Below are 21846 nucleotides of genomic sequence, written 5' to 3' on the forward strand. Positions count from 1 at the left end.
ACTGAATTCGGCGTAATCAAACAGGGATAACGCCCAGCATCAAATTCTTTAAAATTGGATCACATAGCTAAGGAATGAGATATTTACAGTGCCTTGCAAAAGTAATGGGAATTGGATGTATTTCCAATCATTTCTATTTTAAGAAGGTACGAATGGCTAACTTCTACTCGCCAGCAGAAGAATCTCACTCCACCTAATGTGAACGCGCACTCGTTTTTTTCTTTGCTTCTCAGCTCTGCGTTTCCAACAGAACGAGTGTCACGATCTTAGTCTTTATAATATGTTTATTAACAGAATATTGATTGGGGTGAATAAAACAAAAAAATGAGTGAGCGTTCGCGTGAAGAGGGGTGGGATTCTGCGGGGAAGGGGAATTTAGTATCTATGGTGCAATCTGGCACTCTTCTCCACAGTAAGGATGCACTGGCGCTGCAGAGATCACATTTTAATCTCTTCAGACTCATTTGCGTTTTCTTTCTGGGCAGTAGCAAATATGTGCTTGTTTTTGTAGTCACCATTTTGAATAGTAACCCCCAAGGAGTCATGCCAAATGCACTCAATTTAGCTACTTTAGCTTGAAAAAAATGCTAAACAATTTGAGCAGCTTTCAGTTACAGTGTACTTGAGATGTATAGATAGATAGATGTATAGATAGATGTATAGATGTATAGATATAGATAGATAGATAGATACTTTATTCATCATAGTAGGGAAATTCATACTTCCAGCAGTATCCAGCAGTATGTTGATTAGTAACAGATTAACAGGATGGCCTCGGGGTGCTGTGTTGTAGTTAAGCAACAGCGGAGTGGAAGACGTCACACGCTAAGCCAAAACTTCGACTTTAACTGGTAAGCATCCAGACTTTTATAAGCTTTTGGATCAGCGCCAGTGTATGGGGATACACCATTTACAAATAGTGCGGACTGATGTCTGGCATACTGGACGATTTGTGTGATTTGTCAGGTCGGTAGCTATCCCTGCAAATGATATCCTCAGTTTCTCTAAAAAGCTCTCTTTGTGGTTTCCAACAAGGTAAGCCACCTCATCTGACACTGCACAATATTCCTTTGTACTGGTCACGAGGTTTACTTCCGTCAGTCATGATGTCGTCAAGTCAGGTCACGTGTGTGCAAAGGGGTTATACGTTTTGCACATCTGGAAACAGAAATATATTTCCCACATTCCCCAACAAAATAGCTCAAATTCCTTAATGTTTGATGGTTAACGTTTTTGCACCGCATTTTCCAGATCCTTCACAAATGCTATATTGGATTGAGGTCTGGCCATTTTAACACTTTTATACTGTTAATTTTAAACAATAAAAAAGTTGATTTTTTGGGTAATTGTCCTTTTGGTAGGTGGACCTGTGCCCCATTCTTTTCGAGCTAAATGCTTTTGTAAAAATGTCACAGATTGTCCTACCTCAGCTATGTATGCCTGCAGGTCATCCTATGTGATAATGGACCTCTTGGTTGCTTCTCTGATTAGTTTTGGGGGGTAAAAAAATCATTATGACAAAATATAGCAACTCCCTTTTCTGTTGTATGTGAAAATGAAAAACAAATAACAACAAACGGTGTCAATGTGATTAAATAGTACATTTAATAATTTAAGCAAGTCATTAGTACATCTTGTGTACACACATTAAGACATCCCGTGGAAATGAGGCCAACCACTGTTGATGTTTTCGAAACATCGCTAGAACCACAATGATTGGGTGGAAATGTGAATTTTCACGCCATGCTACGTGCTGAAACACGAGCAAAGAACACACAAGCAGATTTTTTTGGAATTAATGGCACATACACAACAGCACAATTCACGTATTATTTAAAACGATTGCCAGACAGCACTGAAATTTGCCGGTCAGCTAAGAATAGTGCAATTCTATTCTTGTTTGCCATGAGTGTAATTAAAAAAAATCTTTTGAGGGATTGAAAGAGGGGCATTTTAAATGCTAATGGCTATTAGCTTTTCTATGGCATTTCACATATGTTTAAATTATAGGGGTTTTTTTTCAGTTTGTTTTTTTTTCAAAAACATCTTTCCTGCATTTTTTGTGTTTTGTGTGCAATAAAACAACGCTTAAGGTTTGGAATAACGCATATTTCTATTGTTTATGAAAAAAAAACATGTTAACCAACTTGAGGCTACCTGTGGTGTTTTGAGTTATGAGTTAGCGTCGCATAGCTTGAGAAAACAAATTTGAGTCTTCACATTTCTCATACAAGTAAGGTGCATTTCATCATTTCTTGACATTACTTATCGTAGCGGGTTTGTTTTTGTAAGTTTGCATGCACATGTTCTTCATTTCATAGCCAGCTTGCAAAGTAATAAATAGAAAAAGGTTTTCCTACTAAACAATTAAAATATTTTTTTTCTAGTGCATTTCACTTTGTACATTTTAAATCTATCTTTGACGGCAGCTTGTCTAAAATTGATGTTGGATGTCTGTAGCCATCAATGGCAGCTAAAACCATCAACGACAACAACACGAAAAGACACGTCTCTGTTGCAATCTGGCACTATTCTCCGCAAAACGGATCTTTGACTTTTACACCTGCCATTGGCAGTGAATGAGTTAATGATGATAAACTCTATGTATTGCCAGTAGCTTATTTGATCCACATGTACTGCATCTGAAGTTGTTTTTGTCATTTCCATAAAGATGAAATGCTCATTTGAGGGTTTAAAATTCTCATGAAGCATCACACGTGTGCATGCCGGTTGCTTTTGTTGTGCACTTGCTAGACATTCCCGAGGGCTCAGGAGTGTGTTTGATGTTTTTGTGGTAGCGGGTTGCTAAGCGAGTAATCAAAGCTGTCTGACAACAACAGAAAAAAATAATAATTCCAATCTCAGGGAGGTTTCTTGTAGTGTAAAAGCCATGATGTTGTGAGATTTGAAAAATAGTCAAATCAAAACTTCTGTCCTGCAGGATTTGCTCTTTACTCACGGCAACAAACGGTCTACCATCTTCGCCCTCGTGCAAAATTCCTCGGCTGTGTGGGAGGGAGCGGGAAAAGCGCTCTGGAGAGGAAAATTGGGGAAAGAGGAAAGAAGCCAGATGATTAGAGGGGGCAGCTGTTTCAATAGCTGCACCGTTCCGGACGGAATTTTCCTGCTGACGTTAGTGTTATTGACACTGAGCGTACAGGATTCCGGGAAACGGTGACACACGCTGGCCACTGGGGATGCTAACTGCTATTATGCCCAGTTCAGAGGCCCCTCTACATATGAGCTATTTGAGATATCAGTTCATATAACTTATTCATGTGCAAATTCAAGCAAATTCAACGCCAATTTTCCAATTTCTCCAGTACCATTAACTCATTCAGTGCCATAACGTGTTTTTTCCGAAGCATTGTCCCTGGGTGCCAAAAATTAAAGTACGTTTTCAAGTTTTTGTTTTAAGAAACTATTCTAAAGACTTTGGTGCTGCTGATTAGAAATCATAAAGCCTCTGGGAATGATTTCATTATGATAAATCACAGCTAGATGGCAGGAAGTATTTTAATAAGATCTAGCTTAAGATGTGATTTTAAGGTTCTGTTGGTATTATACAAAATCATGCATGTACTTGCTCCCTCGTATCTTTCAGATTTAATTCCCCCCTTTGTTCCGGTCTGGAGCCTTCGCTCTGAAAACACTGGTATTCTAGTGATTCCAAGAGCCAAGAAGAGATCCGCAGGTTCGAGAGCGTTCTCCATCTAAGCCCCGGTGCTGTGGAATGCTCTTCCCCCTGAGATTCGATCTGCAACCTCAGTGGAAATGTTTAAATGTAAGCTTAAAACACACTTATACACTATAGCATATGAAGAATCTATATTTTATGTTGATAATATGTGTATTATCTGCCCTCATGTAGGTTTTAGATGAGGGGATGGTGTCATAATAGTCTGCAATAATAGTTTCCAATGGTCTTTGATTTGTGCAGCCCTTTGAGACTCTTAGTGATTAAGGGCTATACAAATAAACATGATTTGACTTGACTTGACTTTGTCCGCATATCGAGGAGCCCCCCACTTCCTCGTGCAACATGTCAAAGAGTGTGGGCGGCACCCGAGTGACCGAAAACATGTGATCATGTCACGGGAAAGTTCATGGATTGTTCACGCATAATTTCAGTGTTCTAGTAATAAAATATTATTTTGCAAGCAAAGCGCCTTTATGTTTATGAATAGCATTGTTTAGATATATAGATGGTATCGTCAAGTCATTTTTATTTGTATAGCCCTTATTCACAAAAGGGCTTTACAGACCAGATTATTGCAGACCAGACTATTATTACACCATACCCTGTATCACAAATGTCCGAAAAAAAGCACCAAAGTGAAAGTTCTGCTTGAAATGGCCCTTCCTATTGGAGAAAAACGTCTGGCATTGAATGAGTTAAAAGAAATCTAATGTGAATCAATCAATAGCCCTATTGTATGAGGTCACTGAATGCTGCCTGTGTGAAAAAAATCTAAAGATTTGATAAATCCAAGGCCAAATCATTCACTGAATGGGGCATAGAAAATTAGTTTCTGTGCCTTATTTTATTCGTTTTTGCTGCAGCCTCTGTTTGGTCAATGTTGTATCAATTATCTTGTTATTTTTCTTACTGACAGAACTCGATAAAGCCAAACTGTAGAGAAAAGAACGTCAATTCTTCTAAAGTTTAATTTATGTTTGAACTAAGCTACTGTCAATATACTTGTCATCTGAGCTACTATTTTTTTCCGTTTAAATTGTACTCGTTTTACTTGTTACTCACCCGATATGGACCAGCATTGTATCAGAGGCAAAAGAATCACACAGAAAAGCTCTACAAAGTGGCACATAGTCGGACCAATCAAAAGAACGTGGTTTTTTGTTGACTATTCACTAAAACAAAGTTGTTTTGATGCGGCTAGCACATACCTTGGGCTTATTTGAGATGTTACTATCGACAATGAATGATCTTTTTCTGTCAAAACTGAAATACATTACGCCATTCTCCCTCAAAAATGTGCACATTTATGAGGCCCTCCGAGAAAAATTAGTCCATGTTTTTGCCAACATTACTTGTATAACACCTAACAGGAGCAAAACGGGGGGTGTAACAGTACTTCATTCGATATTTACAACGTACTCATGATATTTCAACTTTTTTGCCCACAAATTAGGTCCTCAATTTATACACTCTAGTGAAGTTATCAAAAATGCTACGCTTCTCTTTTTGTATCATGGGCATCAATGTGAGATTGCGGAAGCTTACTTTAATCCTTGAGGATCCATAACAAGCATAATCAATTTGGTCGATAACCGCAGAAACCACGAATGACAACAACACAAAAGACACAACTATGGTGCAATCTGGCACTATTCTCCACAATATGGATGCATTGGCGCTGTCATCTAGGAATAGAGGGCTCACATTTTAAGCAATTCAGACTCATTCGCGTTTTCTTTTGGTGCAGTAGTAAACATCTGCTTGTTTTTGTAATCACCATTCTGAAAAGTAACCCTATCTGAAAAGATCCAAGGTAAACAACTCGGGGCAGAATTGAAAGTGATGTAGCTGAAAAAGGACTCAGGTGTGCAGGGACACAGTGCGGTTGTCTAAAATTATGCTGATTAAAATTCCCATTACAGTAAGAAACATCACTATATGTTTACTTCAACATGTAAATTCTAACCTTCAGCAACGTCAGAGAGCTCGGGTCTCAGCTTCGATCTTCCTCTCTCCATGGAGTCCGTCAGGTTCGGCAGGGACCACCGTCTGTCTGACCGCGATCTCTGGACCACCGCTGTAAATTCCCAGAAGGTACTGCCACGTCTCTTCAGAAATCTGCCCGTAGTCTGCACCTGAAAGGGGCCACGCACGCATCCTTAAGATGAAGCTGTCTGATCATGTTTGACACCAATGTGTCAGGTGAGGCTGACCCTGCTTGAGCTGAACGTGTCCTCCTTTCATGACGCTAATCTTACTGTTGTCGATCGGACCGGGGGGCTCTGTGAACAAAAATGGGATTAGTGGACTTGGAGGACCATTCTTAAATCTTTCAAACCCACTGATAGGAATACCCAACATGTGACAACCAAAACCTGAAGTCTGGTGATGAGAACCTTTGTCATTGCAAGTATCATATTTTCCTGACTATAAGGTTAGCAACCCCAATTGGGCAAAAAATGTGAAAGTGCGCTTTATAACCTTATATACTACAAAATATAGTGGATACAATTGAGAATCCATACAATTATTATAAGTATACATTACCACACAATGTTTTACAAGAACATTGTGTATGAGCAATGATTGTGCTATGATTAATTAAATAACATCGGTTACCTAAATTGCAAAGTATTGAATACAACAGAATCAAACCGAGCAGTGGCAGTGCCGACACTTCACTACTACACCAACAACAATACAAATGTCATACAATAAGGCATTCAACTTTATTTTATAATCACACTATTTTACTATTTTATTCTTGGAACACTGAATTGCATAGTTCATTCTGGTTAAACAATCTTTCCACTTTCTTCATCAACGAATATTAGAGAACAGAGAGTACAGAAAGTATTTCACCAAAATCCTATACAAGCTCTTTTACGTATGCATATACCAAGATGTTATTGACCCAAAGGTGAAGAAGTGGAGAGACTGTTTAACCTGTCAGAATGCACTATGCAAATCAGTGTTTCTTTCACTGTGAGTAAAAATAGTGTGATCATCGGATAAGCTCTACTGCCATTTTACGTCATCTAGTGGTGATCTAGCGGTAATGTTATCGTACTCTCTCTGCTATTACTTGGGTTTGATTCCTGACGCATACAATCTTTTGCGATTTTGATCATCGACACATATTGAAGCATTGCATTCACATGTACCTGTACAGGGAAGCTCTTACTATACTCTCAATTTCATGCGCTTTATAGTCTGGTGCGCCTTAAGTATGAAAAATATATGACAAAAGCCTATTTTTGGGGGTTGTGCCTTATAATGCAGTGTGCCTTGAAGTGGTGAATATACGGTTGTACAATTCAGTGTCTCCCAACCTTTTGACCAAGGACAGACCGTCAAAAATGTTTGAAAATTAATTCTTGGCACTGGTTTCAGTTATTTGTGTATTTTTGTTTTATTTTTTAGCTTAAATTATTATGTTGTAGGCTCCAGCAACCCGGTGACCCTACTGAGGATAAGTGGTGCAAATAATGGATGGATGGATGGATGATTATGTTGCTTAAATCTAAAGAATGACGTTTTTATCATTTGTAGTCACTGTGATTCAGGAGTAATACAGATTATTCATTTTGGTTATTAATTTTGCTCTAATTTAGGATTCTACTTTATGTTTAACCTGTTAATCAAGGTTTACTATTTTTTTTAATCTATTTTCTCTAGATTTTTTTGTAAATAATACTTCAAGTGAGCAAAAATGATCTGCCAATAAAGGAAAACCCTTTATTCCCACTTTCGTTTTACGTATTTGTTGGTAAAAAAAAAAATGTTAAAAAAAAAAATCAAAATGATGTGAAGTATTTTAACTTTATTTGATTTGTTTTATAGTTATTTGCAGTGCAATCTTAAAGAGCTTCATGAAACTTAATGAGTTATTTCCATTTACTAGCTCAGGAGCAGATAATCAGTTTGTAAAATAGAAAAAAAAAGTAATCCGTTGCCAACTGTCAATAAGGATGAATGTTAGTTACTCGACTGATTGCTCGAAGAAAGCAAATATGGCCTGATTTCTTTGCAATGATAAAATTGTGCAATTTCTTGGGGCACACTAGACAAGGTCTCGTGACACACTGGTGTACCCAGGAACCAAGGTTGAAAAACACTGATCTAATGCACTTCATAAAATTTTGACCAAAAAGTGACAAGGGGCATTCTTTAATTATTGAATGAGCCGCCTTTTAATGGCCTGGATATTTTTCTTTAAAAAAGAAAAAAATATTAACATATTAATTTTGGGAAACTACTAACTTCATGCTAAAACATCCAAACTATTTTAAAAAAGAGAAAATACAGCACGTGTGGTTTTAATTTAACATAGGTTCTAACTGCTATTTTCTTGCTAAATTTTTGCTTATTCTTGTTTTTTCCGTGGCAGCACCGAGGAAAATGGTGAGCTGCTCTTTTCGACAACGCATGCGCTCTAAAAACAAAACACCACCGTGACGTCTGGAAACATTTATGACGCCCTTCAAGAGAAATTAGGCAATTTTTTTGCCAACATTGTTCATATAATACATAAAGGGAGCAAAACAGATGGTTTGACAGTATTGTATTCAATATTTAAAATCTACTCCGGATTTTTTAACTTCTTCACCCACAAATTAAGTCCTCATTAGCTCAGGAGGTAGAGCGCTCTTCTTGGGATCAAGAGGTGGCAGGTTTGATTCCCTACACCTACGTGTTATATGTCGAAGTGTCCTTGGGCAAGACACTGAATCCCTAATGCCCCCGATAGCAGGTAATTGCCTTGCATTGCTGAGGCTGCTATCGGCTACTTAGTGTGTAAAAGGGAAAAGTGTGAAGCACATTCTTCATTGACTTGAAAAGTGCTATATAAACGCAGACCATTTACATTTAACAGCAGTAGAAATCTTCAATCAAAAATGCTACACTTCTCTTTCTGCATCATCGGCGTCATTGACAGGTCACTGAAGTTTCCTTTAATCATCGAGGAACGATAACAAGAGAATGCAACTTGGTCCATTTCCACGACAACACAAGGAGACATGTCTGCGTTGCAATCTGGCACTCCACAGTAGGGTTGCCCTGGCGCTGTTTTCTAGACATAGGGCTTACATTTTACACAAATTGTAAATGAGTTCATTTCGATGTCTGTTTAAGCTTCCGGCCTTAAAATCTGGGGCGGTTTGTATATAGATGAAATTGGGTTTTGTTCTTAAATTTGAGCGAGCGGCTTTTAATCCCGTGTGCTCCGTGGTCCTGAATTTACGGTAAAACCACAAGCAGTGACATTTTGTTTGTGTTTCACACACACACACACACACACACACACACACACACACACACACACACACACACACACACACACACACACACACACACACACACACACACACATACCATCCGTTGGTCTTAAACTTAAATAAAATGAAAAAAAACATAGATGTGATAGTAAAAATGCACAAGTAATTGCTTTCTTGAGCAGTCATCGCAAGATAGCAAGCAATAAAGAAATAAAATGTGGAGCACGTTAGAAAAGGAGTGACATTAAACGTCTCGTTACCGTTGTCTTTGCCTTTTACAAAACTCTCCCATTCGCGGAACCACTGCATGCTGATGCACAAGATGACGTTTGGCGCCTCCTCGGCCTGAAACTCTTTGTTCAGCTGCAGCACGTGACAAAACACCAGCGTCAGGACCTTACTTTAAAAAAAAAAAAACTGAGCCATGCAACGTTAAAATAGATTCGACCTTGATGAAGGTGTCAATTTCTGTTTTTCTGCGTTTGGCTAGCGCCTCGATCTCCACCTGGCAGATCGTACAAACATACAGATGGTTGACTGCGGGGCCGCCTCCGAAACTGCGTGTCCATCAAAGAGAATAACAAACATCATTAAAGAAATAGGACATTAGTGGAACTGTTTAAATCTAGGCTTAAAACACACTTCTATTCTATAGCATATGAATAACCTATATTTTATGTTGACAATATCTGTGTATTATTTGTTATTGCAACATCCATTGCAGCCTGGTCATCCTGGAAGGGGGATTACCTCATGTGCGGTCCCTTCTCAAAGTTTCTTCATTTTCCTCATGTTGAGGTTTTTGAGTTTTTCCTTGCCCTCATGTAGGTTTTAGATCAAGGGATGGTGTAATAATAGTCTGAGGTTTGCAAAAATCTGCGGTCTGTGCAGGGCTATACAAATAAACATGACTTGACTAGTTTATTTATTCACATTTTTTTTCTAATATGTTCTTGTTTTCTGTAGAAAAAAATATTTTGTATAATATGAAAATGATGCCATTTCAGAATGAAAAGGAAATTATTTTATCGAGAAATTTATAATTCTATCGTAATCCCACACTGTATCGTGGTTTATGGTTCACAGTTTCGCTTCTTCGTGGATTTTCATTTTGCATTATGGTCAGCATTCTGTCCGGCTAAACGGTCGCCCTATTCTTTTCAGCCTGTGTCTGCCTGTGCATTAGAGGTATATGTAAGATCGGGCCTAAAAAAAATAAGAGCCCGATGTGACCCGGCCCGAGGGTATAAAAGCAAGAACCAGTCCGAGCCTGACCAATCAACCTGATTTGAGGGACCGAGTCTGAAGCAAATCAAAATGCTCACATTTTATTTATGAGGACTTGGGAGGAGGAATTTTTTCTTATTTCTTACTTCTGTAAAAGTGTAATCGAATAAAAAAGGGGGATATTTTTTAATTTAAAAAAATGTCAATCCTATCAGCCACGAAAAAAAAATAATCATGCCAAAATATTAAATAATCAAATAACTGCTTATTCTGTTTGTGAATTAAAAAAAATTACTTTGGGAAAACGTATATGTCCAATAAATTTGCATTTATGCAATTATGCTAAACTTAATACTAGTCATCCATCAATCCATTATCTGCACCACTTAAACTCAGTAGGGTCCCGGGGGTGCTGGAGCCCATCCCAGCTATCTTCGGGCAGTGGGCAGGTGTCACCCTGAACTGGTTGCCAGCCAGTCGCAGGGCATAGTACTAGTCAAGATTAATTCAAAGAAATCCACATTTTATAAATAAATGTCTCAGTGATTTTATACCATTTTCCTCAACAGATATATGGTTAATAAAATAAAATTAGATTTTGTGTTTCATGAGCAATATAACATTTTCTTTTAAAAAAACAAAATGTACCGGTCACCAAAAAAAATTTACAAATGCTTTAAATAGACAAACAACATTTTCCCAGTAAAATTGCGTTAATAAATTCGTATATAATGACTTTATCTGAAAATCACAAATAATATGTTTTAATGTTATGTTTATAAAAGCAAACTGTGTACATTCCTGTCTTTAATACAAAGTTGTCTTCACTGAACAGATAGCAGATGTTGAAAATGCTCACCTGTTGTAAAGATACTCCCACACATTCTGTGGCACGATAACAACCAAGTCATCAATGTATTGGTATTTGTTAGGCGGGATGCCTGGAAACAAAGTGGGGGGAAAAAGACATTTCTCTTGAGATAAAATGATGGTAGCTGGCTCCCAGTATCGGAATAGAAACAAATTGCACAAAAACAACCTACTAATGAACTGATGAATACGTCTCAATCTTACATACAGGACTGTCTCAGAAAATTATAATATTGTGATAAAGTTCTTTATTTTCTGTAATGCAATTAAAAAAACAAAAATGTCATACATTCTGGATTCATTACACATCAACTGAACTATTTCAAGCCTTTTATTATTTGAATATTGCTGAATTTGGCTTACAGCTTAAGAAAACTCAAAAATCCTATCTCAAAATATTAGAATATCATGAAAAAGTATACAAGTAGGCTATTCAACTAATCACCTGAATCATCTAATTAACTCGAAACACCTTGCGAGGGTTTCCTGAGCCTTAAAAACACTCAGCTTGGTTCAGTAAACTAAATCACAAGTATGGGGAAGGCTGCTGATCTGACTGCTGTCCAGAGGACCATCATTGATACCCTCCATCAGGAGGGTAAGACACAAAAAGAAATTTCTCAAAGAGCAGGCTGTTCACAGAGTGCAGTTTCAAAGCATATCCACAAAAAGTCTGTTGGAAGGGAAAAATGTGGCCAGAAACGCTGCACAACCAAGAGAGATGACCGCAGCCTTAACAAAATTGTGAAGAGCCGCTTCCAGAATTTGGGGGAGCTTCAAAGACAGTGGGCTGAAGCTGGAGTCCAGGTATCAAAAGCCACAGTTCACAGACGTGTCCGGGAAATGGGCTACAATAGCCGTATTCCCATGGTCAAGCCACTTCTGAACTCAAGACAACGGAAGAAGCGTCTGACTTGGGCTATGGAGAAGAAGCACTGGACAGTTGCAGAGTGGTCCAAAGTCCTCTTTTCAGACGAAAGCAAGTTTTGCATTTCATTTGGAAGTCAAGGTGCCAGAGTCTGGAGAAAGGCTGGAGAGGAGCAAAATCCAAGTTGCTTGAAATCCAGTGTGAAGTCCCCACAGTCAGCAATGGTTTGGGGAGCCATGTCAGCTGCTGGTGTTGGTCCACTGTGTTTCATCAAGTCCAGAGTAAATGCAACCGTGTACCAAGAGATTTTAGAGCACTACATGCTTCCATCTGCTGAAAAGCTCTATGGAGATGAGGATTTCATTTTCCAGCCTGATCTGGCACCTTCAGATTCAGATCTACTTTATTGTCATTCTAGTACACGTGTATACAGAACGAAATGTCGATACATCTGACCCGCACAGTTTCCTCGAATGTACAGATATAAGTAAAAGTTGTATTGTATTATGGCTACGTATAGTATTTTACCATACCATTGTGCCGATAGTGCAAGAGGAGTAGCTAACCAGATGTGCAAAATGGGCATTCAGGTTAACAAGTCAGGTAAACAGTAACATTAACACTGTAACAATAACGCTGTAAGTACAATAGTGCAGAGAGCAAATGTGCAAGGAGTGGCAAGCTATAAAGAACTGCCAGTAGTGCAAAAAGTCAGATTAGCAGCCGTTAAGATTTAGGTTAACTATATGTTAGATTGACCATTTAACAGTCTAATGGCCAGGGGGACTAGACTACTGCGGAACCTGGTGGTCCTGCACCGCACACTGCAGTACCTCTTCCCAGAGGCTAGCAGAGTGAACAGTCCATGATGGGGGTGAGAGGGGTCCCCGATAATGTTCTTAGCATGGGATAGGCAGCGCTTCTGGCCAATGTCCTGAATGGAGGGAAGTGTAGTCCCGATTATTTTCTCTGCTGTCCTCGTTACCCTCCTCACACTACCCCAGTCGGTAGCGCTGCAGCCTCCACACCACACACACACCTGCCCACAGTGCCAAAACCACCAGTAACTGGTGCACTGACCATGGCATCACTGTACTTGATTGGCCTGCTAATTCCCCTGACCTGAACCCCATTGAGAATTTGTGGGGTATAGTTAAGAAGAAGATGAAAGACACCAGACCTACAAATGCAAATGAGCTGAAGGCTGCTATCGAAGCATACTGGGTATCAATAACACCTCAGCAATGCCACGGGCTGATTGCCTCCATGCCACGCCGGATTGATGCAGTAATCCGTGCAAAAGGATTCCCAACCAAGTACTGAGTGCATCAATGGACATTTTCAAATGTTTGATTTAGTTTTGCTGTTATAAAATTATTTTTTTACTTGGTCTGAGGAAGTATTCTAATATTTTGAGATAGGATTTTTGAGTTTTTTTCAGCTGTAAGCCAAAATCAGCAATATTCAAATAATAAAAGGCTTGAAAGAGTTCAGTTGATGTGTAATGAATCCAGAAAGTATGACATTTTTGTTTTTTTAATTGCATTACAGAAAATAAGGAACTTTATCACAATATTCTAATTTTCTGAGACAGTCCTGTATTATTTTCTTAAAGGGACAGTGTACTATTTGACCATGATATGTAACATATTGTGTAAAAACGAGTTCCTCAACTGATGGGTAAGGAATCAAAAGGTGGTCACGGACTCATTTTAAACTCCTTCACCTTGGAAAAATAATGCTAGGAAAAGAAACATACAAAGGATAAATTACACTCCTTATCAGTAAAATGAGATAATGACATATTTACCGGCGTTTCATTGGCTAACCAATGTGTCAATCATCATTTGAATCGATCACTATTGGCTAAAGTTATTTGAAGGTCAAGAGGCGGATCCTTTTTATCATTTACAGGCTGGCATTGGCTTGAACGGCAAAACAAAGCCTGCAATTGGCCAAAACAGATGTGTCAATCATCAGTTGACTCGATCACTATTGGCTAAAGTTATTCGGAGGTCAAGAGGCGGATCCTTTTTATCATTTACAGGCTGGCATTGGCTTAAACGGCAAAACAAAGCCTGCAATTGGCCGAAAAAGATGAATGTGTATAGCACGTGGCTGACGGCATACAGAAAACATTTTTTACTATACTGTATTTGTAAATATTTTATTCTCCTGGATTTACTACACTCACGGATATAAGAGGACCACGGCTGCACATTATTATGAACACAACGACTTCGGTGAGCTACTCCGGCTATATATCTTGTTTCAGACTGAACTCGATGTTTCTGTGATAAGCGGTGCAGATAATGGATGGAATGAAGTGTCTTTTTTTAAATTAAACTCAATTCCAAGTGTTTATTGTTATATGCACAGTAAAGTTGCGAGCGAAAAAGAAAATAGAAACTAAGGAATGGATCTTGAATCCCAAGACTTTAACCTTCCGAATGATGGAACGATGCATTTGAGTGACATCGTACAGACACCGCATCCGCACGTGTTCTCGACACGTATTTGCGTCTTTGCAAGCTTTGGGAATATTAAGGGGGTAATAAGTTGGACTGAACTATCTGACTGTTTTGTCCACTTTCCCATTGTAGCGCCTTTTAATCCGGTGCGTCTTATGTATGTCAAAAATAGGATCAAAAACTATTTTTTCGAGGTGCGCCCTATAACCCGGTGCGCCTTATAGTGCGGAAAATACGGTACATTAAATCATTTTGGTTTTTCTGGTTATTTTGGTTTTGGAGAAAAGGTGAAAATATTCTACTATATCTGCTTTAAAGTACACATTCCAAACATTAAAGTACACATTCCAAACATTTGAGAAGTGATTTTTTTTCCCCTTGATTTGTAATTAATGTGCGGTGGTAAGTTTGACACTCGGATCAATACGTCAGATCAATTGACAATTACTGGTATAGAGCAACCAAAAGCGAGCGCTAAAAAAGCACAACAAAGAACACAAACTACGAAGAGTCATAGTGGCAGTAAAGCACCATTGAACTTCTTATTTTTTGCCCAGCCTTTTTGAGGTCTTTCAGTACCCGTAGTAGCAGGATGGGGGACATTTATGTCAGCCCCTTGTATGTTACATAAAATAAATGCAAATTTCTCAGCTTACTTCCAAAAATGCATTGTTAATTATTTGAATTACTATTTTTGTAAATAATGACGGGAGTTTGTTTGACTACTATGAGGCGCTAAATAATACGCACTGTCTCTTTAAGGTAAAAGCATTGGCCATACAGCTCTTCAGAATTCCAGGAAAGTAAAGATTGTCCAATTAGATAGCATGGTAGAAAGTTCCCGAGCATACATTAAAGGGTAAAGGTGCACCACTTAGCGGTCATTTTTATGCATTGCAGTTCTATAAGAAGAAAGACAAGCAACTGTGACATTTTCCATAAATAAAATTAACTTTTTCGTTAATAATATACGTTTTTGTGACAAAATATCTTAATGATTACTTTCATTAGAAATAAAATGAAAAGTATTCTTCAAAAATGCTCAGGGAGTTTTTTTTTTTCAAAGAAATGATAAGATTCCATCAATAGAAATAAAACTCAACTTTCCTCTTGTATTATATATTATTATTCGAATAAAAATAATATCATTTTTTTGTATTTTACAGTAAAACATTTTATAGTTAAATCAATAGCATTTTCAAACTACCGGTTCTCTTTTCTTTCCTCTTTTCTTGGTAAAATCCTGACCTTTTCTTTCTTAGACAGGGGTTAGCTGACTCTTTTCTACTTTTTAGTTTGGCCCACTGAATGTTGAAAGTATGATGATGTATATGATGTAATATGTATAAAATGTTTTTTAAAAAAAAGTACCATTAATAAAATGAATTGATTTGGTGCGAAGTCTGTTCCCAGTGTCCCTAATATTAAAATAGCTGGCTTCATTTGATTTTTTTCCAATAAAGATCAAAATTAATGAAAAAAAAAACACTTCTGAGCAGTCGAGTTTTTCGATGCATATCATCAAAATTAGTGCTTTAATTCTGAGTTTGCAAAACCAATTTGATTAAAGGGTCTATTTAGAGATAACAAAAATTCATAAAAATACTCAAATGTATGTATGCTTATTTATTCACATTGTCACTGCTTTTCTACAAAGACATATCTCATTTTTTTGCCTTTATTTATTTTTTTGCATGAATGCAATGTTTGCAAAAATGGATCCACCTATGTGATCTTTCCCCACCCTCATTTATTGCCAAGGTATCTGGTAGGAGACTATTGGTAGATACAATAAAAATCTAATCAATATTCAATTCCTTTATTGCGTGGCACTTCCGGCCAATAAATACCTAATCAAAAAGTCTTCCCGCCCCTGCTATAAGATGCAGATTTTTTTCAAGAAAATCCTCTCTATAAAATTATTTTATTTAAGGACGAGGGTAACTGTTTCTCACCATAACATATCTTTGCTTATTAATCGCAACAAGCAATGACACGCACCTCCATGGCGACAAAGGAAGGTGTGATTGGCAATGGGGCCAGGTTCGGCAAAAGTGTTGAACTTGTTGAGCCACTCTCGTGAAATGTAAAATTGCAATAGGCAGGGCTCCTTGGTGCTGGCCAGAGCCACCACCTTTTGACGCTCCTTTATAGACTCCTCGCTGCTTTTCCTACGCCAAAACAAAAATGATTGTTTCATACACAAGTAATATAGTCCACACACAAGGGTAGTATTTAAGTAAAATACTACAATATACCATCGTTTGCTGGGCATACTGCCTGAGATACAGCATAATAATGGTACAAGAAGAGTTAAAGAAGGTCTACAGCCAACAAGTCCTAAACTCATCTTAAGTAAAATTAGGGCAGGGAAAGTTTTTTGTGGAGAAAAGATCTCTGCTCAATTTTATATAGCGCAGTTACGTGATTAATTTTCAAAGGCTCGTATTCTCATTGTAATTATTTGAAGTAACAATAAAGGTATTATCGTCTTTTTTATTGAATCAATCTGCAACAATTTAATTTTTTGCAATATGTTTTACTCAGTGGTAGCCCGTCAGGGCCTGCAAGGCCTTTTCAGTTGACCTTGAAAAGATCTGAGTCATGTGATTTTGATGACATTTTGGCTGTAATTACCTAAATATTTACACATTGTCAGTCAACTCCCTTTAATTGCTTTTCCCCTGGTTGTGCCACTTCCAAATGTGTGCTTTCATATTAAAGCATTTAACCGATCAGATTGCAGCCATCACTTGTTGCCCATGTCAGCCCTTCACAGTCATTTCTGCAGGCCCTGAGGCAAAAAAATAAGTGTAGATAACGCTATTGGTTTGACACCGTGGCCTTCTAGAAGGCATAACGAAACGTCTGCGGTTTCACAAACTTTTACAAAAGTAGTACATCAAAAATGTGAAGAAAATAATCCCCGTGTCCAAGGCTTCTGTCCAACAGACTTTTAACTCAAAATCGAATGAAAAAATGGCCAGAAACACGAAAGGACATGTTCAACTTTCAGCATTATCTTCAGTGGCAATACAAAAGAACTTCTTGATGAAATAGAAATACACTGACAATCTGTACGACAGAGTAATTAAAATTTTCTAAAGGAAAGAAAGGAGGATAGGTTTTGTGCATTGATAAAAAGGATATTTGGTCAGTAAATTGTGGCTGTATTGCTACATAAGTGCAATTTCACGAGGTTATTATTGATTATTTTTATATGTGTTAAAGCTGTACCTGCAGTAAATGTTTTAGAGCAATATAATAGTTAATTGAGGTTTGGATTGATTCAGACATGGCACCATTCAAGGCTTAGGTGTTAAATGCACGACCCATCACTGGTATTACTGTCATAAAGAGGTAAGATCTAAGCTTAAAACAAACTTCTATTCTATAGCTTATGAATGACCTATATTTCATGTTGACGATATCTGTGTATCATTTGTTATTGCAACATCCATTGCAGCCTGGTCATGCTGGAAGGGGGATTACCTCATGTGCGCTCCCTTCTCAAGGTTTCTTCATTTTCCTCATATTGGGGTTTTTGAGTTTTTCCTTGCACTCATGTAGGTTTTAGATCAGGGGATGGTGTAATAATTGTCTGTGGTTTGCAATAATCTGTGATCTGTGCAGCCCTTTGAGACTCTTTGTGATTAAGGGCTATACAAATAAACATGACTTGACTTGACTAAGATCGGGCCTGAAAAAAATACAGCCCGGCCCGCAGGTATAAAAGCCTGAACCAGCCCGAGCCTGACCGATTAACATGATTTGATGGACCGGGCCCGAAGTAAACCTGAAGCATTACGAAGTGCGCGCATCGGCGCCAAAATGAGCGCCTCGGTGCCGAAGTGCATGCTTCGGCTGAAGTACATGCAGTGACAAAGTGCAGCTTCAGGTTTACTTCTGGCTTGGTCCCTCAAATCAAGTGTGCACTTCAGTCCCAAAGTACGTACGACGCCTAAGTCACTTGATTAAAAGTAAGTGCGCCGAACAGCATACATGATGAACAGATCCTTGACGAAGAAAAAGAACAAAAACCGGCGAGAGAGAGAGAGAGAGACAGAGAGGGACAAAGAGAGAGATGCCTGGCCCAACTTAATGATTGACATTCAATGCCCGAACCCAGCCCGAAATAGTAGTAACTGAAGGTGGGGTAAAATCACTTTCATAGTTTATGAAATTGTCCATTACAAAACATTTGAATCAATAAAACAATAAAAATAAGTTGCACAAGCCATATTTATATAACACTTGCTCAAAGCTTACCTGTAGAAAAGCACGTAAGCTTCTGCATTCTGCACTACCGTCTCATGGACTTCAGTGACATACTGGTCGTCAAATTCATACCATTGACCATTGATTACGTTCTGACAGTATGCGATGTAGTGTCCTCCTGTCATAAAAAAACAGAGCAGTCCGTATTCATATCAACTTTGCAAGCATGAACACATTTTATTTTTCTGTTTTCTGGATGTCGTCATACTTCCAGCAGTGCCGTGGTGGCAGATGACGGAGAGCAGATCGTACGAGGTAACTTGAGATGGGCTGTCTTTGGCCAGGAAAGGACGCATATCCAGGCCTTCCAGCGGGAAAGAGACGTGATTGCTGATCTTAAACGAGTACATGACTTCGTGCCGGAAGCGCTTCAGGTGAATGCACAGGATCTGCAAAGTGAAACAATGAAATTGTTACCTCGAGAAAGAAAACAGTGGTCGGGTTGAAACGAGCAAGAAGTTTGACTATATCAATTGAAAAATGGGTGGAATAAACAGGAGCAAAAATCACAGTTATTTGCAAAAAATATCTCTCAAAAGTCAAAAGCTCTTTCCTCTCAAAATGAATATATTATAGCCATAAACCCTCACAATCACTAGCAATAGTGTGGAATATGTGGTTGCCCATTTCGACATTCAAACTGGCACTGTAATATTTGACCACCAGATGTTACTGTGTAGTGTAGTGCAATCGAAAACAAGTGCTACATAGCACAAGAAAGAATACAAGCTATGGAGACTTGATCAAACTTCTGCATTTTTCATTCAGTTCAGAATAAGCCAATTACCTCCCCAAATTAGTCTTCCACAAAGACTTTGAGGGTACTCACAGAGGCAAAAAAGCACCATTTAACTTCTTATTTTTCGCTCAACCTTTTTGAGGTACCCGTAGCAGCAAGATGGCAGACAATCAAGTCAATTCCCTCTATGTGAGCCTCATGATATCTAAAATGAAGGCAAATATCTCAACCTAAGACTAGTTAAATAAAAGGCATGTTTATGTATTTGATGTTTCATGTATTTTTGCTTGGTTTTAAATCAATATTGTTATTTTTTTCTTTTAACGCATACATTTATTACCTGTAGGGGTAACTAAATAAAACATACTGTCCCTTTAATAAAATACATTTAAAATGACGATTAAACTATAAAAGATAATCAGAAATATGAAATGGCTGCCTCAATTAATTGTGCAAATTATGAGGAAAAGAATCACAACTTATGCCTCAAGATTTAATAAATTGATTCAAATGAAATAGCTTTTATTTTTTTAAACGGATGCTCTTAGGCCAGACATTATTTGTTCATATATATATATATATATATATATATATATATATATATATATATATACTGGACTGTCTCAGAAAATTAGAATATTGTGATAAAGTTCTTTATTTTCTGTAATGCAATTAAAAAAACAAAAATGTCATACATTCTGGATTCATTACACATCAACTGAACTATTTCAAGCCTTTTATTATTTGAATATTGCTGAATTTGGCTTACAGCTTAAGAAAACTCAAAAATCCTATCTCAAAATATTAGAATATCATGAAAAAGTATACAAGTAGGCTATTCAACTAATCACCTGAATCATCTAATTAACTCGAAACACCTTGCGAGGGTTTCCTGAGCCTTAAAAACACTCAGCTTGGTTCAGTAAACTAAATCACAAGTATGGGGAAGACTGCTGTCCATAGGACCATCATTGATACCCTCCATCAGGAGGGTAAGACACAAAAGGAAAATTCTCAAAGAGCAGGCTGTTCACAGAGCGCAGTTTCAAAGCATATCCACAAAAAGTCTGTTGGAAGGGAAAAATGTGGCCGGAAACGCTGCACAACCAAGAGAGATGACCGCAGCCTTAACAAAATTGTGACGAAGAGCCGCTTCCAGAATTTGGGGGAGCTTCAAAGACAGTGGGCTGAAGCTGGAGTCCAGGTATCAAAAGCCACAGTTCACAGACGTGTCCGGGAAATGGGCTACAATAGCCGTATTCCCATGGTCAAGCCACTTCTGAACTCAAGACAACGGAAGAAGCGTCTGACGGGCTATGGAGAAAAAGCACTGGACAGTTGCAGAGTGGTCCAAAGTCCTCTTTTCAGACGAAAGCAAGTTTTGCATTTCATTTGGAAGTCAAGGCGCCAGAGTCTGGAGAAAGGCTGGAGAGGAGCAAAATCCAAGTTGCTTGAAATCCAGTGTGAAGTTCCCACAGTCAGCAATGGTTTGGGGAGCCATGTCAGCTGCTGGTGTTGGTCCACTGTGTTTCATCAAGTCCAGAGTAAATGCAACTGTGTACCAAGAGATTTTAGAGCACTACATGCTTCCATCTGCTGAAAAGCTCTATGGAGATGAGGATTTCATTTTCCAGCATGATCTGGCACCTGCCCACAGTGCCAAAACCACCAGTAACTGGTGCACTGACCATGGCATCACTGTCCTTGATTGGCCTGCTAATTCCCCTGACCTGAACCCCATCGAGAATTTGTGGGGTATAGTTAAGAAGAAGATGAAAGACACCAGACCTACAAATGCAAATGAGCTGAAGGCCGCTATCGAAGCATCCTGGGCATCAATAACACCTCAGCAATGCCACAGGCTGATTGCCTCCATGCCACGCCGGATTGATGCAGTAATCCGTGCAAAAGGATTCCCAACCAAGTACTGAGTGCATCAATGGACATTTTCAAATGTTTGATTTAGTTTTGCTGTTATAAATTTATTTTTTTTACTTGGTCTGAGGAAGTATTCTAATATTTTGAGATAGGATTTTTGAGTTTTTTTCAGCTGTAAGCCAAAATCAGCAATATTCAAATAATAAAAGGCTTGAAATAGTTCAGTTGATGTGTAATGAATCCAGAATGTATGACATTTTTGTTTTTTTAATTGCATTACAGAAAATAAAGAACTTTATCACAATATTCTAATTTTCTGAGACAGTCCAGTATATATATATATATATATATATAATATATATATATATATATATATATTTATTTATTTATTTTTAAATAATGAATACCTCTGGAAGTCGAAGCACTTTGCAATATTTGACACCATTTCTCAACCTGCAAAAAACAAAATTCAAACAGAAAATTGTGTTTTAGTGACCAATGACATCAATACACTGATGAATGGGTTTGTATTATAT

General features: G+C 38.0%; 1 protein-coding gene across 2 annotated transcripts in view; it reads right to left on the reverse strand.

The window, feature by feature from the left end:
* Positions 1-1582: 1582 nt before the first annotated feature.
* usp20 (ubiquitin specific peptidase 20) overlaps positions 1583-21846 on the reverse strand; it is a 34024-nt gene continuing 13760 nt past the window's right edge. For both annotated transcript variants that reach the window (XM_088356019.1, XM_088356018.1), the window contains 10 exons: positions 21718-21763; positions 18902-19082; positions 18685-18811; positions 16417-16586; positions 11066-11147; positions 9428-9536; positions 9240-9342; positions 5914-5982; positions 5667-5835; positions 1583-3033 (listed from right to left, as the gene is read on the reverse strand). In XM_088356019.1, coding sequence (XP_088212145.1) covers positions 5678-5835; positions 5914-5982; positions 9240-9342; positions 9428-9536; positions 11066-11147; positions 16417-16586; positions 18685-18811; positions 18902-19082; positions 21718-21763 — 1045 coding nt within the window. In that variant the 3' untranslated portion in view covers positions 1583-3033; positions 5667-5677. The remainder of the gene's footprint in view (positions 3034-5666; positions 5836-5913; positions 5983-9239; positions 9343-9427; positions 9537-11065; positions 11148-16416; positions 16587-18684; positions 18812-18901; positions 19083-21717; positions 21764-21846) is intronic.

This window comes from Urocampus carinirostris, chromosome 16 (genome assembly GCF_059441175.1).
Source record: "Urocampus carinirostris isolate Australia breed hairy pipefish chromosome 16, RoL_Ucar_1.0, whole genome shotgun sequence".
NCBI classification, from domain to species: Eukaryota; Metazoa; Chordata; class Actinopteri; order Syngnathiformes; family Syngnathidae; genus Urocampus; species Urocampus carinirostris.